This window comes from Abramis brama (genome assembly GCF_963993115.1).
Source record: "Abramis brama genome assembly, chromosome: 12".
NCBI lineage: Eukaryota > Metazoa > Chordata > Actinopteri > Cypriniformes > Leuciscidae > Abramis > Abramis brama.
The window spans coordinates 38,676,922-38,702,137 of NC_139974.1; the positions used below are offsets into that span (position 1 = coordinate 38,676,922).

General features: G+C 37.5%; 1 protein-coding gene across 1 annotated transcript in view; it reads right to left on the reverse strand.

Annotated features, from left to right (window-relative positions):
* csmd3b (CUB and Sushi multiple domains 3b) overlaps window positions 1-25,216 on the reverse strand; it is a gene marked incomplete at its 5' end in the record, with an annotated part of 449,682 nt that overhangs the window by 390,365 nt on the left and 34,101 nt on the right. Inside the window, one exon of the mRNA XM_084131937.1 lies at window positions 5,061-5,283. Coding sequence (XP_083988063.1) covers window positions 5,061-5,283 — 223 coding nt within the window. The remainder of the gene's footprint in view (window positions 1-5,060; window positions 5,284-25,216) is intronic.

Consider the following 25,216-nt stretch of genomic DNA (forward strand, 5'->3'; position numbering starts at 1 on the left):
TTTGCACATTTACCACAAGATGTCAGTAACTCAAGCTAGACAGTGCAATAGATGGAGATGGAGCCAGAGAAAGAGAGAGAGCCCTCTTTTCCTCAACCGTGGCTTTGCTCTTGGCAGAAAACACTGCACAGCAACAGACCAGACTGCTACTCCTTTACATCCACTAGATAGGGAGAAAACGTAGCCTGTCACTCTCTCTCCTTCTCTGGCTATTCAAAACAAGCCACTTGGTATGTGAGACATCTTTCGAGAGGCCACACGAATGGCGTGTCACTCTCCTCTTACAGGCCATTGGAATATAACGGAGTGACAGACTGTATTCTGAGCCTACATTCGATACTTGTAACCCATGGTTGAATGAATTTCACTCTGCATTCCTAGAAAGTGCAATGAGAGGGACTGGATGAAGAGGAGAGTTTAGTTTGTGGGTTTTACAGCCTCCCAGACGATGAACTGAATGGCAGTGGTAAGCGTCAAGTCTGAAAGCAGTGCATTTAAAGAGATTGTACACCAGAAAAATGTACAAAAACTTGTATTTACCCTTTTTGGAGCTAGATGGTCTATAGACACTATTAAACTGTCATATTATGGCAAGAACAACAAAAGAGACTAATAAAGTGTATGCTTTTGTGACATGCTTTTAGATTGACATGAGAACGAGTAAATAATGACAGAATTTTCATTTAAAATGTCATCTGTCTGAGCAAATTTCAATTATCAGTGGATCTATGGTGATGCTGCATGCTTTTATAACCAGCTCACAGTCTTCCTGTATTCCCATGCATTCACATATCATGCATATGCATGACTTAAAAACACAGGGATGAATTAGGTTTATTCTCAGCGCCTCTTGATTTTCACATTCTGTCCATGCGTCAGTACAGTGCTCCGGCGCTGACACCTCCATCACACGGCAAAACAAACGGCAAATGATTTATGGCGATGGGTAGCTTTGAGTGACAGGACGGGGATGAGTAATTGCTGGTGGCTGCTCTGGCTTCCTCTGTCCCATCCTCGCTACATGCTGATGACTAATTACACTGCTAGATCCACAGGCTAAGCGTCTGCAATTACACCTGGCTTCACTCAGGGGGTCTCGTACACAGTCTGACACACATGGTGACACCCGGCGTTTTCTACATCAACCACTTGCAGCCCGACAGCCACATGTATGAATGCTTTCTGCACAGACGGAGGGGGCCTGAGGTGTGAGGAGAAGAAAGAGGGGGACATATTCAACATCTCAAAGTGAAGGTGAAAGGGAGCACAGTGGAATAAGGTGAAAGACAATTACTAATAGAGAAGGGATATATAGGCGACCACTGATAAGAGAACATCAACAACAATATTATTATATTAAAACTAGATAATTATAGAGTAATATTGTAATAATGATAGATAAATGAATCAATAAACGTTATTTTTTTTTTTAATTTAAATGCAAACCATGAATTATCATACACCGGTAACACATTCATTTTACAGTGTCCTTGTTACATATGTTACAGTTACTATAGTAATAACTATGCATAATTGCATGCAACTAACCCTAAACCAAACCCGGTTACACTTTATTTTAAGGTGTCATTGTTACAGTGTAATTATATATTTAAGTACTATTTAAGTAGGATCAAGATTTGGTTTAGGGTTATTGCATGTAATTATGCATAGTTTACTGTTATTACTATGTAACATACATAACAAGGACACTGTAAAATAAAGTGTTACCCCAAACCCTCATCCTAAGCCTAACCCTATAGTAAGTACATGTTGTTAAATAATATTACTCAGTACTTAAATGTATAATTACACTGTAACATGGACACCTTTAAAAAAAAAAAGTGTTTCACAAAATGTGTCTTTGTTACACTAATTATACATTTAAGTGAGTAATATTAAGTAACTACATGTATTTACTATAGGGTTAGGATTATGGTTTGATTGAAGATTAGGTTTAGCGTGTAATTATGCATAGTTTATAGCTATTACTATTGTAACTAAATGTATTCATCCCAGTGATTCATATCTTTTGATTCTGTTCACCAAAAATAATAATTTAAATGTATGCACTGATTAATTTAGTGAGTCTTTCTATAGGTTACAAAACTACACTGGTAAAGGTGACGAGTAATTATCTAAGTATTATGAGCAGGGCTGGGGAAAGTTATTTTCCCCAATATTGTAATGTGTTACAATATTGCCTTACTCACTAAAAAGTAACTTTTTTTTTTTTTTTTGATGAGTAGTGTGTTAAGTTACTTTTGCGTTACTTTTTCCTGGGCTGGACTTGCTTTGTTTGTTTTTTTAACAACAACAACAACAACAAAAATTCTATTTTTGGCTAATGCAAAGGCTCTTTAAAACCAAAAGTGAAATGAATAAGCCTCAAGCTGAAGGAATGCAAATTCACACCTTTATAGTAGCTCAAGCAAACCTTTCAGCTGTGCTACCATTCTGGATTCCAGAAGAATAGGAATACATATATTGCAATAAAAAATAAACACAAATGTGATGTTAATTCCTAATTATAAGTAAATACCTGCTGACAGAGGAGCTGTCAGTCAACTTGCGTTACTTATTTGAAAAAGTAACATTTTGCTGTAAATTTTAAATGAGTTACTTGTTACTTGAAAAAAGTAATCTGATACACGTACATGTAATGCGTAACCCCCAACACTGATTATGAGGGAGTCTTTGAATAGTTCACTCAAAAGAGCCCTTTATAACAAAAACACCACAACAGCACTCCTTTACAAATCTAAAGCTAAATGACTGATCAATGTACGTAACACGTGTTAAGAGCTGATGTCAAAGTCTCTCTTATTTCTTATCATTATATTTGATTAAATACAATGTTTATGAGCATTATTGTATGGCTATCGGCTACTCTGACCTCTTGGTTATTGAAAAATAACATATCAGTCAACCATTATACATAAGAAATGAGTTATATTTTCAAACTGAATACCAGATGTTTGTGCAATCACAGTTTGAGAGGGGGCGCTTAATTGCTTTCCAACCAAACGATCATTTAAACCTATTTAAAAATGTGTTTTGATATATCCGAGCAAAGCTGTAAATGATTCAGACAGATCTGTACATATTTAAAGATTAATCACTGAAGTCTTCAGATGTCAGACTCAGTCCCTGGCATTGTTAGTTTATAATTAATTTAAGCTGCACTCTTTTTAGAGTCCCAGCCAGGTCACATTAATAATCATTACTGATGTAAAATAAGGACAGAAGACATCTATCACCCATCAAGATCTGAGACTCGCCCACACAAGTTTCACAGGCAAGACAGAACGAACGAGCAAACAAACGAATGAACAAATGCAGCGGCTGCGACATGACTCTTAAATTTTATATAGCTCAACACACTCTCAGAGTGCTCGCCTTACGGGGTCATTACAGTCTGAATGAATCCTGATTAATCAGGATAATTAAATATAGGTATATAGGACATATATATGGACATATGTAAATATATATGAAATATAATCGGCTGTTCGGCGCAACAAAGTATCTAAGAACGATGGTAGTAAAAGAGCAGTATATCTCCTTTCGAGCAGACGAGAGAGAAAGAGAGAGAGAGAGAGAGAGAGAGAGAGAGGGGGCTCAATCCCTAATTGCAGTGCATAATTTAAGACGGCTGAATAGCAACATGCAATTTGTCTGAGATGCCAGCAAACATGGCAATGCAAGACACAAATGTAGTGCCTGCAGAATCCTGCATTATTTACTTCTTGAGCTGTTTAATTAAACTCTGTCATTACTCTTCCTTCCTCTTCTCCACACCTCTAATATCTCCTCCCTGCAGGACAGCATGAGAGCAAGGAGAGGTAGAATGAGACGAGGAGAGGAAAATGAGAGGCTACAAGAAAAAAAAAAATTAAAAATAAAAGCCCCCTTGGCATCACTATTTTCCTTTCGTGTTATTTTTTTATAACTTCCTGTTTGGGGTTACAATGTTTAAAAAATATATATATATATTATATGTACATATATATACATATAATTGCAGAATGGATCGATATCTGACAGATCCCAGCTGCAGATCAACATAATGCAGTATATACTGCATTATGTTGATCTGCAGCTGGGATCTGTCAGATATCGATCCATTCTGCAAATGGGACCCCAAATCCCAGACGGTCCCTTCACACCACCAAACCTGCAGGACTATTATAACTAAATAGTAAAGACAAAAATGGTGGAGAAAAACTTGACCAGGTACAAGATAAATTCGTATAGATTTTAACCATAAATCTGGTGATTAAGAAAGAAAAATCCATGGACATGTTAGGTCAACTTCCCTATACCTTACAAATATATTTACTGTGCATTATACTAGATGTATGTCCCATTTTAACATCCTTGTCTGCTGTCCCAGTACATGACATTGCTGATACACATAGTGAAATATAAGCACTGGGAATCATTCACCTGTAATAGACATACACTGTTTTGTCTGGATTTCCAACAGTCATGTCCACTATGATACTGCCCAGATCTGACCATAAACAGCACAGACATGCAAATAAATTCAACCTGGGTAGCTGTCATTTACCCTTTATGCACATGTTCACACTGGTGTTGTCACTGTGGACTTATAAAATGGTTATTTTAGTTGAAGACATGCTTATTTTCTTTGCAGAGAATTTAGTGTTAAACCCATTCAAAGCCCTACAAATCTGTGTTCTTCAATTAAAGGCTTAACCGTATGTTTTATGTAGCTATATAGCTTTTATTCATGTAACTTTATATGGCTGAGAGTCGATTGTAAAGGCAGAGGAGTCCATGAAACAATGGCCAAGTTAGAATATAGTGCTTATTTTTGTGTGTGTGTAATTATTCAGGGAGAGTTCTTGGCAGCACTTTCATTTGGCATCACAGTCAAGTTGCTTACAGGCACACCGTAAATTACACTCAGCAAAGTGTTTTCTTCATTCTTCCATGATCAGATATGTCCAGTGCTCTGTATTTTATTCTTCTGATACAGTAATGATGCAGATATGCTTATGGCATCATGAAAACGGGTCATTATAAACAGCACCCACCTCGTCCTGAAGTTAGCTGGATGCGGGTGTCCATCGTAGAGGGATAAAAAGTCATAGTCCTCCTCCACCGCGAATGACTGAAAGACTATTTGAATTCGGTTGCCCTCCTCTGCTACAATAACCCACGTACAGTTTGCCCCGTTCTGATATCCATATGGAAAACCAGGACTTTCAATGGTCCCATTCCTTCCTTTTAATGTTCCACCACATGTATATATGAAACCTGTGAAGCAAAAAGAGATCAGTGTTCACTAGGGTCAGCAGTGCTGGAGGCATCAGAAACATTACGTGTGTGTGTGTGTGTGTGTGTGTGTGTGTGTGTGTGTGTGTGTGTGTGTGTGTGTGTGTGTGTGTTTTATATTTAGGCAAGGTTGTGTGGAAAGTCCTTATATGGAGATGTTTTAGGTGTGTATTAAGATCTAATTGTATTTAAGTGTATTAAGACTTCTAGAATAATCCAGATTAATGGTAAAATAATACAATAATGGGGAAGTCTGCAAAAAAAGAAAATGTTTGTGCTCATAAAAACACCTGTATACAATTGTTAATAAATGAAATCCACGATTACCAATTCCTACAGTAATGCATTCCCATTTTTTTATATTATACATTTATAGATGTCTTAAATTCCATACCACTATGATAAATACATGTTTATGCACACTACTGTATCAAAGACACCATCACATTTCTTACTCAGCAGCTACAATCACATTCAACATGTCGAATCTGATTGGTTCTTGCGTGTCATGCCACACCAAGTTTAAACATTTTAATTTGTGAGTGAACTAGCCCTTTATTTGTAAACTAGGCTATACAGTTAAGTTGAGAGTGTAAGCTTGAGGATTGGCGTTCGTTCCTGACTGTTTTATTAGCCATTGTGAAACCATGACTTATTTCGAAGAGAATCTGTCTCACAAGCTTTGAGTGGAATTCAATAACATATTGAGTGAAGGAAAGCTTGTTTGTATAATTAAAGCAATCTTCAATTAGAAGCTACTGTCATGAGGCCAATGGAAATCCTATATTATACACAGAGGTGTTTTTACTCTATCGACGGTATTCATTTTGGGATAACTTTATATCAAACAATTGAAAAACACACACAATCATGCTTCCCATTACCAAGGAGTGCATTGTCGGTTAAAATAGAATTAAACTACATTTTATGATCACAGTCAGTGACAACAGTGAAGAGAATATAACCACTATGGTGCACATGGCAGCACCTAGGCAGTGAATTAGTATTCCTTTGAGCTTTGTAAGTTGTAATTTATTGCCACATTTTAAGAATTGATCTGGGTCGGCCTCAATCGGACTGCCATTTTGCCCTCTCTCACCCACGAATTCAACACAGGAGTGACTCAAGCAACCCAATTCCCACAATCCAACCTGATGATGAATGAATCAACCCAACCAGTTCTATCGCATATTACAACACAAAACCTGAGCAGTTTGGAAGGCAAAGTCTGTCCAGATCTAATCAACGGTGAGCTGCGACAATCATCTGGAATATTTGTGGGAATGTAGCCACAATGAACTACATTAACCCAGTATTCAGCTCGCTCACATCTGTAGGGTTTTCATCTGTCTGCACACATCAGTCTCTAAGCTTTAAGGTAGCAAACGTGTGTGAGTGTATGTGTATGTGTGTGTGTGTGTGTGTGTGTGTGTGTGTGTGTGTGTGTGTGTGTGTGTGTGTGTGTGTGTGTGTGTGTGTGTGTGCTCACTGGCCCTGGGCTGTACAGTAGACTGTGATAATCATCACATGCTCATGACATTATAGTCTGAATAATCTGATTTAACCTAGAACAAAATCATGACTCCAATGAGTTTCATGACTCCAATGAATGGTTAAATGGTTATATAAAATATAATACGGATGGATGGATGGATGGATGGATGGATGGATGGATTTTTATTTTTTCAAAATGATTCATTATATATTTCCCAAGCCTAGACGTGTGTACGATCTGCTTCCTGCCGCCCCTGATTGTTCAGTGGCCCGTCAGTGATTCAGTGTGAAGGGTGGAGGCCCTCCAGGCTCTAATTGCACCATAAGCTGCCATGGGAAATTAGCACCAACGTGGTCGCCAAGGAGTTTGAGGAAGAAGCACTCTATCACGCACACAGACACAGGCACACAGACACAGGCACACAGGCACACACACACACACACACACACACACAAACAATGATTAGTTGAGAGCGAGGGGACTGGCTGTGTCTGTGAGGAGGCAAGCCAGTCATATGGTCACTGATGGTCAGTTTTGTGGGTTGTAGATTTGCTATGACAACATCCAGTCGGTCTGACTTAAGATTAAAATTACATGACAGAAGGGAGATCTAGTAACGAAAGACCTGGTTTACTAAAATCCAACTGTTTTGCGTTTGCGATCTATCAGAATATGTGTGCTTTTTGGGTATGATGTATTATGGGGGATTTTGCTCAATTGTTTGACACATCTACAGTATAATATATTTAGTAAAGATAATTATATATTCATGTCATTAATAGTCTATTTATACCAGTATACGATATCTTCAAATTTGAAAACCTTGATATTCAGTGGAAACCCATTTTCATCATTATGATTGTAATACCTAAATCAAATTAATATCTGCGTATCGGTTGTAATGAATTTTCACATGCATTTACCAAATCTGAATGACTTTCGAGCATTATAAATCACTTGCAGATGCAATTTAATCTGTTTGCATTGACACCACACTATAATTTATGCATATGAAAGGACACCTAATCATATTCATTAAGAAAAAACATGCATGTGGTTTTGCGCATCTGAAAGATGCAATAACAAGTAAACGAAATTAGTAGATCACCATCAGCATTTTTTGTGCATGCATACTAGATAAACCTTTATTAAAATCACAGACTGTACAACGAATGCAGAGAACTAAGATTTAGCCTAAAGTGGAATTTACTGTTGCCGCAATAATTTGTGTTTATGATGCAATAAGAAATGCCACACTTGCTTCAGCATCATACGTAATGTATATTTTATTATGCATCTTTGTAGTGGGCTAGAATCAGGTCCGGGGATATGTGAGGAAATATTGCACTGCATACAATTATTACTAAAATATGAAAGTATTTTTCATTGCTGTTTTTAAGAACTGTTGCTCAATAAAAGCTACAATAAAAATAAAGAACAGCTGTTAGCTGTGCCTGCAAGTCTTAATTTGTTAGTTTTTAGGGGAAGATTAGATTTATATGCACCTACAAGCCACAATTTGTAGAATAGCAAGAGAAAAGTACAGTTTATCATTGACAAGAAGTACAATATTAGATGGCTAGCGCATTAGCAAAGCAAGTTTAGAAAAAGATAAAATTGTTAAAGCTAAACACAATGTTTTGAGATTCGCCATATGAATCAATTGTTTAAGTAGTTTGTGGTATTTACTAAGATAGTCTCCAAGGGACCATATCACATGGTTCTAGCCGTGATAAGATTAGCTTAGAGTAATTTAGGTTAAAGAGAAGTAAACGCTACACACAGAGAGCTAGTTTTCCATTGATAAGGAAATAAATCTCTTCCATTGCGAGTGTGTCCCCCTTATGAGAGTCCCCAGAGATGGAAGACAGCTGGAAGATCGTCCAGTTCTCACCCTTCCTTAAGTAAAAAGATTAATACAGAGATTTTAGCCCACTCAGTCTAATACTAAAGCTAAAAGAGCTCAGCATAGCATTTGAGAAGCTGCTGATAAAACAAACTGACATGACCATAATGAAAAAAAACCCAACTAATTAAGATTTACTATTTATCTCTCTTCTCTCCCTTAAGGGGCTAATTAACATGGGGGATAGAGGAGAAGTGTAGAAGAGCTGGCTATGTGGACTTAGGGCACCTACACATCTCTAGAAGTACAGAGAAAAAACCCACAAACCTACATTTTTCAGGAGATTATGTTATATTTGCTGTAGTTGAGGTGATCATGAGCTTATTGAGAAGAATCAATGAATCATCTGACCGCCTCTGCCCATTACGAACATTACAGGCTTCTTTTTTTAAGTTTAGCACAGAGTAAATGGGAATGATCTCAAAAGTTTATTGGTGATTCATGTTGTAGGGTAGAGAGTTTAAGGAGAGGATATAAGCTTCTTATAAAGGAAGGCGGTAAAATCTTGACTCACACAAACACAATGCAACATCAACTTGAGCCAGTGATCTAAAGGAGATCACTCACACTAATGAAAAGTTTGGAAGACGTATGCTTGCCCAAATTTAACTAGCCACAATTTATTTAATTTTACAAGGATTTAAGAAGATGTTCAAATAGAAACATTTGTTCAATATTAATTGTTAGCTACGGTGATCATTTATATGATTTTTCCACTTATTCAGCACAGTAAGCAGACATACTCATTTTAAAGACATGAAGCACAAACCCCTTTTTTCCCATTAGATATGTTAGGTAAACTATTACCTAACATGTAATTGTTGGATGCGTCCGTCGGGAATGCCAAAACCTCCAAAATCACACTGCAAAAACTGCTTTTCTTACTTTCCAGTCCAAAGATCAAAAACATTCTTAAATCAAGATGCATTTACTAAAGTAGTAAAATGCCATAAGATATTATGTCTTGTTTTCTGGGGAAATGAATTCAAATTAAGTGAGTTTTTGCTTAAAACAAGCTAAATTATCTGTCCATGAGGTAAGAAATATAATCTTGTTTCTGTTTGAATATTAAGATTATTTTTCTTACCCCATGGACAGATAATTTTGCTTGTTTTAAGCAAAAGCTCACTTAATTTTGATTATTTCCCCCAGAAAACAAGACATAATATCTTATCTAATTTTACTTATCTAGTAAATGCATCTTGATTTAAGAATTTTTAGATATTTGGACTGGAAACCAGACAAAAATACTAAGTAAGAAAAGCATTTTTTGCAGTGCACCACTATTTGATGGAGACATTTGCTAACAATCCAGCTGCCTTACACACTGATCATCTTGGATCAGCTATAGAAGCCAGTTAACATGTTCCAAAATACCCTAACATCGGTGTTTTGGCACATATTCGCTGGTTTCTATCTGGTCAAAGCTAGTCACTGGCTGGCCATCTATCCTCCACCATCTTGGACCAGGAACAAACCAGCTACTGTACCAGTTGGTGATTTAAATCCAGGGACAGGGATGAAGTAGTAGTCTAAAGCCAGGGACACACCAAGCCAACGGTCGGTTTTTTAGCATTGGCAGACTTAGTTTTTTTAGATTCAGTTTTTAAAACGCTGTCTTTTTTTTTTTTGTTGTTGTTGTTTTTTAAATTCTGATTGGCTGTTCAGTTTAGCGAACGAGTGATGAGCAAAAGTGATGAAAGCGAGCAAAGTCATGACGGCACAGACAGAAAGGCTGTTCTAATTTTACATCATCTAATCTGAGCATTCGAATGCAGAAATATATTCATAATCACATGAGCGGAGTGGAATAATGAACGTGAACAGCATGATTGATATTCAAAATGGTAAGCAAGAGCTGCTTTGTTTATGGTTTGTATACCTGCAGTCTTAGTATTGCTTTCCCTTTTTGAATGACGAATATAGACAAATATACCTGCTTAAAAAAGACAGTTATCTCCTTTACACGCAGACGTAGAACGCGCTAGTTGACAGTCACCTGTAGTCCTTTTGGTGTGTTCAAGCACAGATTTTTCACCGACGCGAGGCAACAACACCGTCGGCTTTCATCAGTGCTATTTCGTTTACCATCGGTTTGGTGTCTTGGATCAACTAGGAACCAGTTAACATATTCCAAAACACCAGTAAGCTGTGCTTTGAAATATATTATTTAGTTTCTAACTGGTCCAAGCTAGTCGTTAGTTAGCCATCTTGAAGCAGCAACAAACCAGCTACCAGTTGGGGAAGTAGTAGGCAGTTAATGACCAACTTGGACGAACTAGAAACCAGTGAACATATTCCATAACACCTGGAAGCTGTGCTTAAAAACATATTGGTTTCTAGCTGATCCAAAGTAGTCATTAACTGTCATCTAAGGTGGACTATCTTGGATCAGCAACAAACCGGCTACCAGTTGGGGATTGAGAGGTAGTCAAACTGCTAATGACACCAGTAAACATGTTTAAAAACCTCTGGAAGCTGTGATTTGGAACATTTTAGATGGTTTCTAGCTGGTCTAAGATGGTCAAAGTGCCACTAATAATCTGCTTTCTTCAAGTGTTTACCACTTTGTGCATATTATTATATCTACACACTGCTAATTGCTCATTTTCTTGAAGAGATAGAAGCATGTCTTGGTCTTTTCTCAAGCTGTTTGTTGATCCTGACACTATGTAGATGTTCACGCTAATTACTGAGGTGTGAGGCGAGGCGGTATGCTCTTCCTCTCTTCTAGCACCAGGTTTCATTGGCAAAGATTTGTCTCTTTTTTACCTTGGCAGCTGGCCAGTCTTTTCTCTTTTTCTCTGTCTTTCGCTCGTGCTTCCTCCTGCCACCCCATATTTACAACAAAGGCTGGCGCCACCTGGGTCAGCATTTCCACATCACATCTTTCTTACCCCTAACAATGAAGCTGAGTAGTCTGGCAAGACTCTGGCTTTAAAACAGAAAGAAATAAAGAAAGATCAAGCTCGTTTTTACCCAAACTCTAGCCAAGACCCCTCTTAAACAAGACCTATCTGTACAATCCTGTATCGATTTGAATCTGCTTTAATTCCTTTTGAGAGCATTTAGCAGTTTCTGCATTCAACCTGAATAAGAACAACTGAATTTGTACAATAGGGTTGGGATCGATTCCATTTAAATTCAGACAGTTCGGCTAATGCACTTGAATTTATTTTTAAATTCATTTATGCACTAGTAAGTGATGTTTGAACATGGAAAACGACAATAAACATTTCAGTTTTTATACCTAACATTTTGGACACCGATCATCTGGTAAACCAGCATGCATCAAAGTAAATACAACTGTAAAACTGTAAAGACAACTATAATTTCGTTTAGATCATAAAAACTCCCCCAAGCAAAATCTCTGATGCCTTGAACCTGGTAAATGTTGGTCAATCAGTGACTATTGTACTCTGATGCAGCTGAATGCATTCAGTCATAGTTGCTCATTTATACAGTAAATGCTCAATGAGGTTTATTGCTAAATGTAGCAGCACTGTCACATTTATAGCACATTTCATTGACAATAACACTTTACTTTAAGCCTTTATATATAGTGCATTATAAAAGTATTTTTTAATTATGCTTTGTAATGCACCTTATAATGCATTGTTTGGTCTCATGAATAATTGTAACCACAGTTATAATACATTGTAATACTTATATATTCATTGAACACCTAATGCATTAAAGCCCATGACAAACAACCAGATGTAATCTGCATTATAATCTGCAAATATTATAATGCATTTTAACTTTAGTTGCAATTATTTATGAAAATATATAATGCATTATACATAAAGGCTTTAAATAAACTATGTCACAAAAAAAAAAACTAATCAGATGTTAATGACTATTCTTTTATTTTTAAAATCAACACAGAACTTAATCCACAGGTAAGTAGAAATTTGCTAATCTGCCAGAGGACTTTGGATGCCATATTATTATTAGACCTCAAAGAAAAGCTTTTCTACAGATAAATGAGATTTCTAAAGGAAGCGAGGCTTTCCCTTTAATTAATTATTAAACTGCACTCCCCAATGACCAAGTCTTCTTAAATGGAAAGGTCAGATGAAAGGAATATTTTATTCCCATTCCTTACTTCTAATTCTCAGTAGACCTGAAACAATTGCCCCATCACAATGAGTGAGAATATTCCCCATCCAAATATGCTAATTACAGTATTACAGATATATAGTCTAAAAATCTAGTGAGTTGTCCGAGTACAAAGCATTTCATGCATGCCACATGTCAAATATTGACTAGTATTACTGATGCATAGCCCATATAATGCAAATTAGCACACTAAATTGAGACAGATCCCAAATCATTTTTGCCTGTATAAAAAGAAGACAAGTCTTAATGTCTTTAAAGGTCTATAAAATAAACTATAACCAGATATAGTCCTTCAGCACCACGTATGGCTCCAAAATAACCGTGGTCTAATATGAGGACTGAATCCACAAGACAAATCAAATGTGTCCATTCTAGCAACCAAAACAACACTGAAGTGTTCACTCCTGACCTGAAGGTGTTGCTTTTTCACATCCCTCCTTAATATTTGATAGGGCTACCAGAATATGTCTACTATGAAGGCGTTTGTAAGATTTTAGTGTATGTCTGTTACAACTAATCAGCAAACTTATTTTGACATTCAGATTTCATGGGGAAACTGTCGTCACCGGATGAGGGCAAGCTCTCTTCTTAATGCTCGACTAATATGACAGCAGTATCCTCAAGGTAGGACCTATGATTCAGAGGATCTTGAAGACAAGATGAAACCAACCTGAAGGACGTAAGAAAAACACACCTGAGAGCCTGAAGAGAGAGATCCTTGGAGAGAAAGCTTGATGTACTTGAGGAAGCCGTGAAATGTGGAGTTACGAAGGGAAATGTGTGTGAAATGCACACAGCTGTTTTTGTACCAGCGTATCTTGATATCTCTAGGTTCCTCAGTTCCTATAGTTAAAAAAGGCACACAAATATGTGCCTACCAGGGTTGTGCAAAATTCAGAATTGGAGAACTCGGTTCCTTTCGGTTCATTTGTTGGGATCTGAATTGAATTGTCCACACACCATAGGAGGTTCAATTGGAATGAGAGGAAGTGGAATTTACTGAATTGTAATTGCAAAGAAGTTATAATTGCAAACAAGTAATGCATTCTGGGAAATTAAGTGTTTTTTCCACCCCTATACACAAAAGATGTCTAAAGGTGCGGTCACATTTACCGTTACTCAGCGAATTTTTGCAGGCAAAAATGTGTATAATCTGAAGTTTTCAGATGAGCGTACATTTACATTTAGATTTATGCATTTGGCAGACGCTTTTATCCAAAGCGACTTACATTGCATTTCAAGGTACACATTTACATTCTTATCAAAGCGTAAAAAACAACCTTTTGCCCCACTGCCCCATAATTTCTGTCTGGATCTCTTAAATGTCACTGATGCCAGGCCCTCATCATCACTGCGCATCCCCCTTTTGCACCGGCACACAATCTACACTGACACATGTCACTGAGAAACAAAGTGAGCGCCTAGCAATATATAGAATGCATTTAACCCCTGCTGCCACGCACAAAAAGAACATTTCTTGAGGCGGTATGAGTGAGACAGAGAACGAGAACGATGACAGATCAGCTCCCTCAGACAGCATGCCGTTAGCATGAGCGGAAAATGGAGAGACGGACGAGGCGGAGGAGAACTGATCAAACTATCAATCACAGGCCAGATAATGCTATTGGAACGCGGTGGCGAGGTGGTGTGAAGAATTACACGAGAGGTCATACATCACGTCTGTCTGGTAGACCGAGCTTTGTTTGTTGAGTGATAATTGTTGGGATTAAGCGTCTACTGTCACACGAATTAAGAGTGAAGACGCACAGTGGGTCACACATTTGAGCATGCCATTAATCACAATGATGGTCTAAATCATGCATGTAATATGTATCTTGATTGGATCCATAATAATACAAAACAAAAGCTATAGGATTACAGTGTTTGGCACTAGAGTTTGGCAACATTAAGCAGGGTTTTTATTATAGATTGCTGAACAAAGCGTTTCAGTAATTTGCTAATTTAATAAAGTCAAGCACTCAATCTTTTGGTCCTTTCTCATGTAGGGCCCAACTTATTACCAAATTCTGCTTTATTGTTCTGAAATTCAGTAAGTTTTATTCAATTGTATCATGACAACTGTCTTATCAAATGAATTCATAAAAATTCTAACCATATCATTATTCAAATCAAAATATAATAATTTAGAATAAAATGTGAGCATTGCATTTTTTAATTATGTGATACAGAGTTTCACATCAAAATCTAAAATAATATTATTGTTATAGACACAATTTTACTGTACATTTCTTTACTGTCTTTCTATAGAATAGTATTTTATAATACTTTTTCAGTATGCATGTGTTTAGAAATGACCTGAAATCTGACAGCACCTCCGGACAAAGAGTTCACATTCACACGAGCCGCTGTACGCTGGGAACACCACGAGCGTCATGACTCATGAGCAACATGAGCATCATGCATGCTTGAGTATGTAGATTACAGAATGTGTCTTTGAAGAGATGCACCACAGGGGTCGGGAAGATTTTTTTTTTTATATATTAAAAAATGTGTTTTATGTTCTAAGGCAATGTAATTTATTCCTGTGATGCAAACGTGGCATGGTTGTTGGTGCCAGACTGCGCAGAGTATTTCAGAAACTGCTGATCTTCTGGGATTTTCATGCACAACAGTCTCTAGGGTTTACAGAGAAGGGTCAGAACGAGGAGATATCCAGTTCTGTGAGTGAAAATGCCTTTTTAATGCCTAAGGGTCAGAGGAGAATGGCCAGACTGGTTCAGCTGATAGAAACGCAACAGTAACCCACTTGTTTCAACCGAGGTCTGCAGAAGAGCATCTGAACACACAACACATCAAACCTTGAAGCAGACGGAGTACAGCACTATAAGAAACACACCGGTGTCACTCCTGTCAGCCGAGAACAGCAAACTAAGGTTATCATTCACACAGGCTCACCAAAACTGGACAATAGAGGATTGGGAAAACGTCTGCTGATCTGATGAGTCTTGATTTCTGCTGAGACATTCAGGAAGGGGCAGAATTTGGCATAAACATCATGAAAACGTGGATCCATCCTGCCTTGTATCAGCGGTTCAGGTTGCTGGTGCTATAATGATGTGGAGGATATTTTCTTGGCACAATTTGGACCTCTTGGTACCGGAGTATTGTTGCTCCTTTATGACCACAGTGTTCATCTTCTGATGGCTAAATCCAGCAGGATAACACACGTCACAAAGCTCAAATCATCTCAAACTGGTTTCATGAGCTCACTATACACACAGTTACCAGATATCAATACAATAGAGCACATTTGGGATGTGCTGGAACGGGAGATTCACATCATGAACGTGCAGCCAAAAAAATCTGCAGAAACTGCATGGTGCTTTCATGACAATATGGACCAAAATCTCTGAGAAATGTTTCCAGCACCTTGTTGAATCTGCCATAAAGAATTAAGGCAGTTCTGAAGGCAAAAGGGAGATACCTAGATATATATATATATATATATACACACATAGTTTATGAATTAAAAAATAATAATATTTCATGAAATAACTACACTTTAGTAATTGTGATTTAATTTGCATCATGGAAATCACATGGCCCTATTCGTTTCTCTGCTAATTCAAAACATTTAATCACTGATAGCGCACTCCTATTATCCAGGATAGGTCTGATGTTCCATGGAGACAGGAGGGACGCATCGATACTTCAAGGGAGTCTAGTGACTTTCCAATTCACTGCATATCTTTGTGTGTGTGTGTGTGTGTGTGTGTGTGTGTGTGTTGCTGGGTGATGAGGATTAATTAAAGGGGCATCGGTTACATGTCGGGTCGTTTTGGCGGAGCTGATCGATCCTGATGGCTCCTCAGTCCTCTAATAACCCAGGCAAAGCCCTCCAGCTGTCTCCCATGCACACACACAAATCCACCGCAAACACACTCCGCACCTGCTTTAATCAGCCTGCTCGAGTCACACTCTCATCACGCTGACTGTCTCTCACACACACACAAACACACACACACACACACACACACACACACACACACACACACACACACACTGTCACAGGGTAGTGGCTGACACTAGCTCATTAGTAAAGGTAGGCTTTGTAATGATCACTAACCTAATCCTACACAACACGTCTTCTGTGATAGAGAAAACAGGCCTGTCTGGGATTTAGATGATTAGGAAATATGGGGAGAAAAAAAAAAAGCAGTCCTATTCATTTTTTGGAAAGCTTAATGGCCACAAAGCAGGATTTCAAGGGACTCAAGGGAGGCAGTATTCATTTTTATAATTATTTTATAGGATGAGGATGCATAGACCTAAGCAATAAGATACGAGAGGCTGTGCTGTATCGTGAATAAGTAACGGCTGAAGGGCGTTGTTAGGCACGACGCGAAGCGGAGTGCCTGCAACCCCTTCAGCCGTTACTTATTCACGATACAGCACTTGTCTCAAGTACCTTATTGCTTTTATAAACGGTTACCACACAATACAACTATTAAAGCCGAAAAACATGTATCTATGCAACTTTTATGAAGTAAAATCACGAAAAGCCTTCCTTCCGCTGGAAAAAATAGTCCCTGACCGTAAACAGCAACAAAAGTTACATACATTATTTCGCCAATAGATGGCGGCAAAGACCGTCTTTATGAGTGAGTCAGTCAGTAGACAAGACTTTTACATTGAACGGAATCAAACTTGTGAACACGGAGAAGGAAGACGCAACTGACAGATGACTATGGGCACGGAAAAACCCCTTAACTGTTAAAAGGACAAGATATCGCAGCGGACATTCAAACAGATTTTTTTTTTTATTATGAATATGACTGACCTGAAGGAAAATGCTATATCTACTGTAAATGCAGGTACACTTGCTTACTCGATCTCTCACAATATCTACTATAGCTTCAATGAACAATATCAATGAGATCAAACATGTGTTTAAGTTACTAAGAGTGGTCGCTAGGGGTGGTGTGTAGTGATACATAGAACAGTTGGGTGAAGCGGTCATAGCCGTGTTTTATCGTGAATAAAGCACAGCTATTGACCAATCAGAATCAAGGATTGGAACTAACCGTTTTATAATATGTAATATACGGTTGTTATATGTAAAAAAAAACAACAACAATAAGGTTACATAACATACATAACTAAATAACAAATATTTGCTGCAAATTCATACAACCAACAATACACTATATAACTGCATATACTACTGCTTTTCCAGTTAAGCCTCCCACTTTATTTGAGCTTTCATTCCAGCCGACAGATTGCTTTGCTCCAGACATTTCAGACATCCTCTTGCCCTCTTTCACCTCCATTGTGTTATCATTTCCCTCGTCTCTCTTCTATATAGTTACATCGCCAATAGCATCTTTCACACACTTAATCTGTACTCTCACAGATAGTTCTGTCTCACTTTTCTGGATTGGTAAAATTACTCCGATAATGACATCTCATAAACTCTTACAACTGGATATCTGGAAATTGAGGGAAGGATAAAGATGCTGAAGAATGGAATCATTATGTATTACCACACGAACGGAGCCAGTAGAAATATGTTTCTATGACTTTTACATACATTTTCACTTATTGATACCATGACCTACACATAAGGTCACCATAGAACGGTTCCCCAGCTCAAACCGGTATCCTTTTGGTTATTAGCCCTAAATCTTAACCACTACACATAACCACTACAAAATAAATACCGTCTGACAGGTTTCTGCTGAAACTCATGAATAAACCAGTAACCTTTACACTCTACAAACCAAGCTATTTCTAACTCCCTGAATAGCATCATGATAACTTACAAAAAAATAATGCATTCTGGCATCTTTTACACACTCTCATATCATTCTCGACTTGTATGGTGATATATTTGTTTTATCTGTGGAGCACCAAAGAAGCAAATTTGAAGAATACAATACAACAATAAGTTGAATAATTATTCTCTATATCAGTGTCAGTGTTTCTGAACTCCCTGAAACGCCTCCATTGTAGTCTTGAGTTTTCTTCCGGGAACAAACTTGCACAATATCCCTCATTTAAATAATTAATACGCAGAATAAAGGGGCGGGGCCTGGTTGAGTTAGTTAGTAGTGTGTGAAACTGGCGGGACGTTTCCCAAACACGCATTTCCCAAACACGTCGTTGTTTGGGAAACACACCCCAGAGCGTTACTGACAGACTGGGAAGAGAGGAGCTGCAACAATGGATTTCCCCAATATGTTCTTTGAACAGTCAAAACATACAAACCTATTCTAGTAGAGCCCAAAAACAAAATCAAGACTTTGTAAAAGGGAAATAGGTCTCCTTTAAATGACGAGCTCAATGGCACACTGATTAAAGCTCAATGATTGAACCTTATGGAATTAAGACCTGCAGCCTTTTGGTTACCAGACCAGAACTTTAACCACTTGGTTACATCACAGCTTTCGCTTTAATTGGAAATTAACCTAACCCAAAGAACAAAATTAATTAATTCAGATTTTTCCAAAAGCCTTGTGGGCAGTGTTCCAACATGTAGCGCGATTGAACTTCGGGTTACCCAAGTCCTGGCTATACTATACTATATTATTGCAAAAAAGGAAAAAAATGGGCAAAAAACCCCCAAAAACAATCATAGTCAGCCAGAAAAGCTAGTACACAGATGCAAGTGTAAGGGAGCCAATGGTCGATTTTTTTTTCTCTCTCCCACAGGCAATGGTTTCGGTACGAAGCGCAGAAAGCGTCTTGATTCCAACATGCTCATGGAGGAGCTGTGAATGTGAAGGACGCAGCTGGTCTCCTGCTTTAATAAACCAGTGTGCTGAAGTAAAGTGGAACACAGCACCTGTGTAACTTCACCTGTAAGGTCACCTCTGGCCTACTGTGCATCTTGACCAATTGTCTTTTACTGCATTGGATTGTCTCTCCCTCTTGAGTAACCCTTTCTGACCTCAGATCCAATGAAGGAAAACCCCTAGTGAGAAATATGGTCTATATCTGGAAGTCTTTCACATCGAATGACGTCCCGAGTTCATATCCTCTAAGGGTTTATGCTAGCCCTCAAATCACTTTATTCCTGTATTTTAGGACAAAATCCAAAGAATGTAAATCCGGACTGTGGAGATTTCATTATTTTGGAAAACGAAAGAACAGAACTACTTAGTTGCTGCAAAAAGGTGGACTGCTATAACAAAGTTGCCCAACAATGACGTGATACTCGGAGAGAGACATTCAAGGTGTCGTGTGCAGCTGTGTTGACTCAAGGACTAAATGAGTATTGTGTATCTGTGCCTGGAAAATAGACATATAAATAAAGGAAGACAAATGGGGGAAGTAATTGTGACTAACACGAGTGAGTCATTGCTTCAAACCTCCATGCTGAAAAATCACATTCGCATGTGGAGACAAAAGCGTCAATATTCATAATTATGGAAGCCTGAGATGTTGAATGAAAGGGAGACAGAGTCTATGTGACATTCTAGTGCAATTAAAACTAGACATCCATAGTAAAATTCAGTTTGATGCTGATAATCGATAAATTGATGAATTTAATATTCTGTGCTTGTTTGTTTAAATAAAAAAAATGAAATAAATAAAAACACTTAAATCCAGTGTTGGCTAAAACTAATAAAATTGTTTTATGTAACTGAAATAAAGCTGAAATAAATTATATATATATATATATATATATATATATATATATATATATATATATATATATATATATATATATATTAGAGGAAAATCCTCTAATAGAATATAAATGTTGTCTTGGCAACTAGCTGAAATAAGTCTAAGTACTAAAATAATTAAATCTGAAAAAAGTAAAGCTATAGAAAAATACTCAAAACTATGTAAAACTAATTAAAATGACAAAAGCACATAAAAACCTAAAGTAAGATTAAAATGATAACTGAAATTATAAATAAAATGAATTCAAATTATTAAAGTCAAAGATGTTAAATACAATAAGTGAATTTAGAAAAAAAATATTCTTATTTTAAATTTGAGATTTGCTAAAAGTTTCATTTAACAGTGTTATTAAATTCTCATTGCTTTTAATGTGCAAATATGCTTTATTACTGTTTCCGTGACACTTGTGGTCCTCCACAGTTACAGGCCTTATACGCATGCTAAATCAAGTTGTGGAACACAATTAATGCAATATCCTCTTGAAAATAAACACGTTTATAAATCAATGACCAGGCATATTATGACCCGTGCAATCTATCAGAGCAGGAATAGGGTGTTGGAGCAATTAGGGGGGCCACATTTCTGTCTCTGCCCCTGATTCACTGCTAAAACCCTAGACAACACCTTCAGGCCGCCCAGTTTCTTTGCACTAAGTGAGATGAGCAAATTAGGGGATGTGGGTGTTTCTCTGACTGTTCAAAGGTACCATTAGAAAGCGTTTCAGTGGATGCAGCTGCATTTACTCTTTTGATCCTGCTCAATTACTGGTAAGTCAGGGGAAGGCGGGCAAATGGCCGAACCCCGCTGAGAAAAAGACCATGAGCGTCGTGATAGTAGACCTGAGGGTTGGATAAACTATTAGGTTACAGTGTCACTGCGAGGTTATGGGTGCCCTGCAGTAAAAGCGTACCCAGGTTATACTTCGCCCTACCCGAGAGCGTAGTCTCGCTGAGTAACACCATAACAGACATCATATGAGTGCATCATGACACATTCAACACTTGATCAGGAGAGAAGCCTGTGGCTTTATCTGTAACACACTTATCACATACTCACAGCCTGAAGTCTTACAGACATGTGAGCGCGTCATCAGGCCATTGTTGCTGCTTCATTACAGTGACTAACCTATGGTAGATGACTCTGACGTGAGGCTCAGAGCAGAGCGAGTCTGTCACTGCAGGGCGCCGCTGATACGGCTGATCTCAAGGACTGAGCACGTCTTTCAACGAGAGGGATTTGACACAATGAGATGGTGCGACACAAAGGGCTTCATTTCCATAGAGCTTTTCTTCATGAGAGTAGAAATTCATGCTTTTCAGCACATACCTTTTGAGCTTTGAATTCAGCAGCTACCCTAAAAATAGTTTCTGAGCTCACCCAATACCACCCAAAACTCCGACCTTGGGTTCTCGCTTTCATACAGTATGTCCTTCTCTTTATGTATTGGAATGCACCAATGATACAATTCTGGCCGATAAAAAATTAACCATTAATTGGATAGTAGAACGTAGCAAGATGCATAATTCTATACATTTTTGCCTAGATAAACTCACTAAAATCAATCATTTTAAATTTAGACATCACAACATTGTAAATGCACAGTATGAAAGATAAATATTCATTATTGAGATTTTAAATACATTACATGAAATAGTGTTGATAGTGTTTTTAATGTAATATTTATAAATACAAATAAAATATAAAAACTTTGAAATCTCATATCTCCAATATAGTACTGATAGAACTGAACATGGCCTCATTGTACTACAAATACTACAAATGATATTTGATGCAGTTGGTTTAGTTTCTTTAATTAACTGCCAGCTGCTTTAACAGACACGCCACCGCACTCACGATTAAGTGCACGAGCGCCAGGTGCGTTCTCTGCGATACGTTCTAGCCATAAATATTTATGGTTCTAATAACGTACTGGTTCTATCACTGACGGACATGCATAATCCTTAGGAACATCAACATTTCTCTGTTCTTGCTCCACTTCATCTGCCATGTCAAAGTGCTTTTGCCTCTGAATAAGATGCGATCTCTGAATTGCCTTTTTAAAAACATAACATACGTTTTCAACAAAACTCAAGTGACTATCAATAAATGTTCGTAAAAACTACTGACTATTTCCACCTAGTATCCATCGAGTATCAAGGGTTGCAATTATTCAGAGAAAGTTTTAGTTTCTAGCTTTTTTTTTTTTTTTTTTAGCTTTAGTTTTATTAACATTTATCTCAAGCGCACTCAATTTGCACCAATTTTGAATGGAATTTACCCCAGCCAAATAGAGTATATCTTTTTTTCCTGTTGCTGCAACTCAGCCCTCTTTCCATTAGCATATTTTTAACACGAGTTGAGTGGGTTTTTTGGATCTTGTGTTTGTGTGTGTGTGTGTGTGTGTGTGTGTGTGTGTGTGTGTGTGTGTGTGTGTGTGTGTGAGACTTAACTAGGCATGAAGAGGCTCTCAAAATCCAGAGGGTCTAAAAATTAATGCATTCCTTACTTTTTTTTGAGACCATCCTTAGTTCTTAACAATATTAACACATTGCATCATCTCACTTAATGACTCTGCCGATCTTAAAGCTCTCATCATGCATGTCAAACACTCATTTGGGAAAAACTGATGGATTTGAAGCCCAGATCAAAAAGATATGCAAAACACTTTAAAGCAGCTGCTTTATCGAACTGTATCCCTGGCTGTTATCTCATACTATCCAATCGTATATCAAACGCAAACGGGTGTGTGACAGAGCGCCTGTGTCATAAGGAGAATCCTTGCTACATAAGACACAAACACTCACATGCCCGTATCTGCTGGTTACTATGGTAACCAGGGCTGTGCCCACTAAAGACAGAAGCGTAAAGGAAAAGAGAGCAAGGGAGAGAAAAGGGAGAGTGGGAAACAAGTAAGGGAATAAAGGAGTGGGAGAGACGAGGTAGAACCGAACCTCATTTTCCTCATCGAAAAATTGAGCTCAATTTTCTGCCATTTCAGGCAATTTGCCATGGAAAGTAAGGACACTTTTCATTGGCTTTTGTAACATTCATTCATAGGTTTAGAACAGGTTCATTGCCTCCTTTATTTTTCTTTTATGGTGCTCACTCACAGCAGGGAGTTTTGAAATGTGTTGCTAGCGATCAAACATGAAACCTTCCTTAAATTACATTTATCATAGCATGCAATATCTGATAATCATTATAAAATATGACTTTGCAGACAAATGTTTTGTGTACACCGACAGCTTGAATATATCAGTTTGATCTTTAACACAAATCAAATGCCTTTTTCTTCAAACAAACACAATTTCAACTACAGCAACCACAAAACTAAAGACATCTACCCATATCACAACAACAATGCCCAACAAAAAAGGCATAGGCCTAAAAACAGTATTAAAAAAATGAAGATTTCTAAGAAATATGAATCCCCATCATTCATAAAGTTCTGCAGATCAACCTCCATTGTGTGTCCATTGAATATAACATTCAGCTACAATAGTATTTGGCTCAGTTTAACACATTTTACCGCATTTGTCTCCCCACAATAGGCATAGAAAATGAAAAATAAAATAAAAATTATAAATCCATATGGGCCTACTAAATGGTATGCAAACAACAAGAGAACACAATCAAGATAGAAGCAGGAAACAAATGACAATTAAAGACTTTTCAAAATAAAAGTCACAGACCAAAAACGGTTCTCCGACGATTCTGAACAGACAATTAAACAAAGTAAAGGGTAATTTACTAGATATTCTGACAAAATGTTAATTGCTGCAATCTATTTAAAATGCTTAATTAATCTAAATAAAAAAAAAAAAAAAATTAACGGGTTGAATGAATGATTCAATGACTCACTCGTTTGCACTTCACTTGTTTCATTACTGGGTGAATCAGCATTTTTGAACTAATCTCCTTAAAGAATGATTCACTGAAAAATAAATGTTTTAACAGTCACTTGTCACCACCTACTGGTGTAACAATGTAATCTATACAATCTTTATTTGAAGCTCCAAGTTACTTTCAACAGGTGATTTGCTCTATTTTGATCGCTACTGTAGACATCAGTGTTTATATACCAGCTCTAAACTTTTATCCCACTGCCTCTGTGATAATAAGACTATTTGTAATAGAAATAATGGTACTGTGCGGTTGAGAAGACTGTTTGTGAAGCTGTTTCATACCTATAATGTACATAATAACTGCTTTCTTTGGGCCAGACGCAGATCTGAACGTTCTGGTGTGATTTTGTCAAAGGTTTAATAGACAGAGGCAAATGGTTGTCATTTAGGAACGAGATTGCTTGGGTGTTTGAATCAAGATAGCCATCTTTTAACGATTAATCATGCAGCTTTATCGGACACTAAAAGAGCCCTTTTGGAATAAAACAACACTATTTGTTTGCTACAATCAATTTAAAAGCTAAATTGAGCACTTTTGTACCCCAATTCAAAAGCAGCACACTAGTCAAACCTCTTGATTCTTCAATTCCCCATGAATGCTTCTCGTGATAGACTGGATTAAGAAGCGCGGGCCTTTTTGTTTGGTCGTTAAGCCTTTGCCGGCTAATTCCGTGCATATATTAGTACAAAAAGACCTCATTATCCGACCATCATCTCACAAAAACAAACGGGATTGCGGTTTTATTCTGGCTCTGTTTCTTTGTTGGTGCATTTCTCTTTAATCAGAAGATTACAGAAAGGGCACACATCAATGATTAATGTCTCTCAAATAAT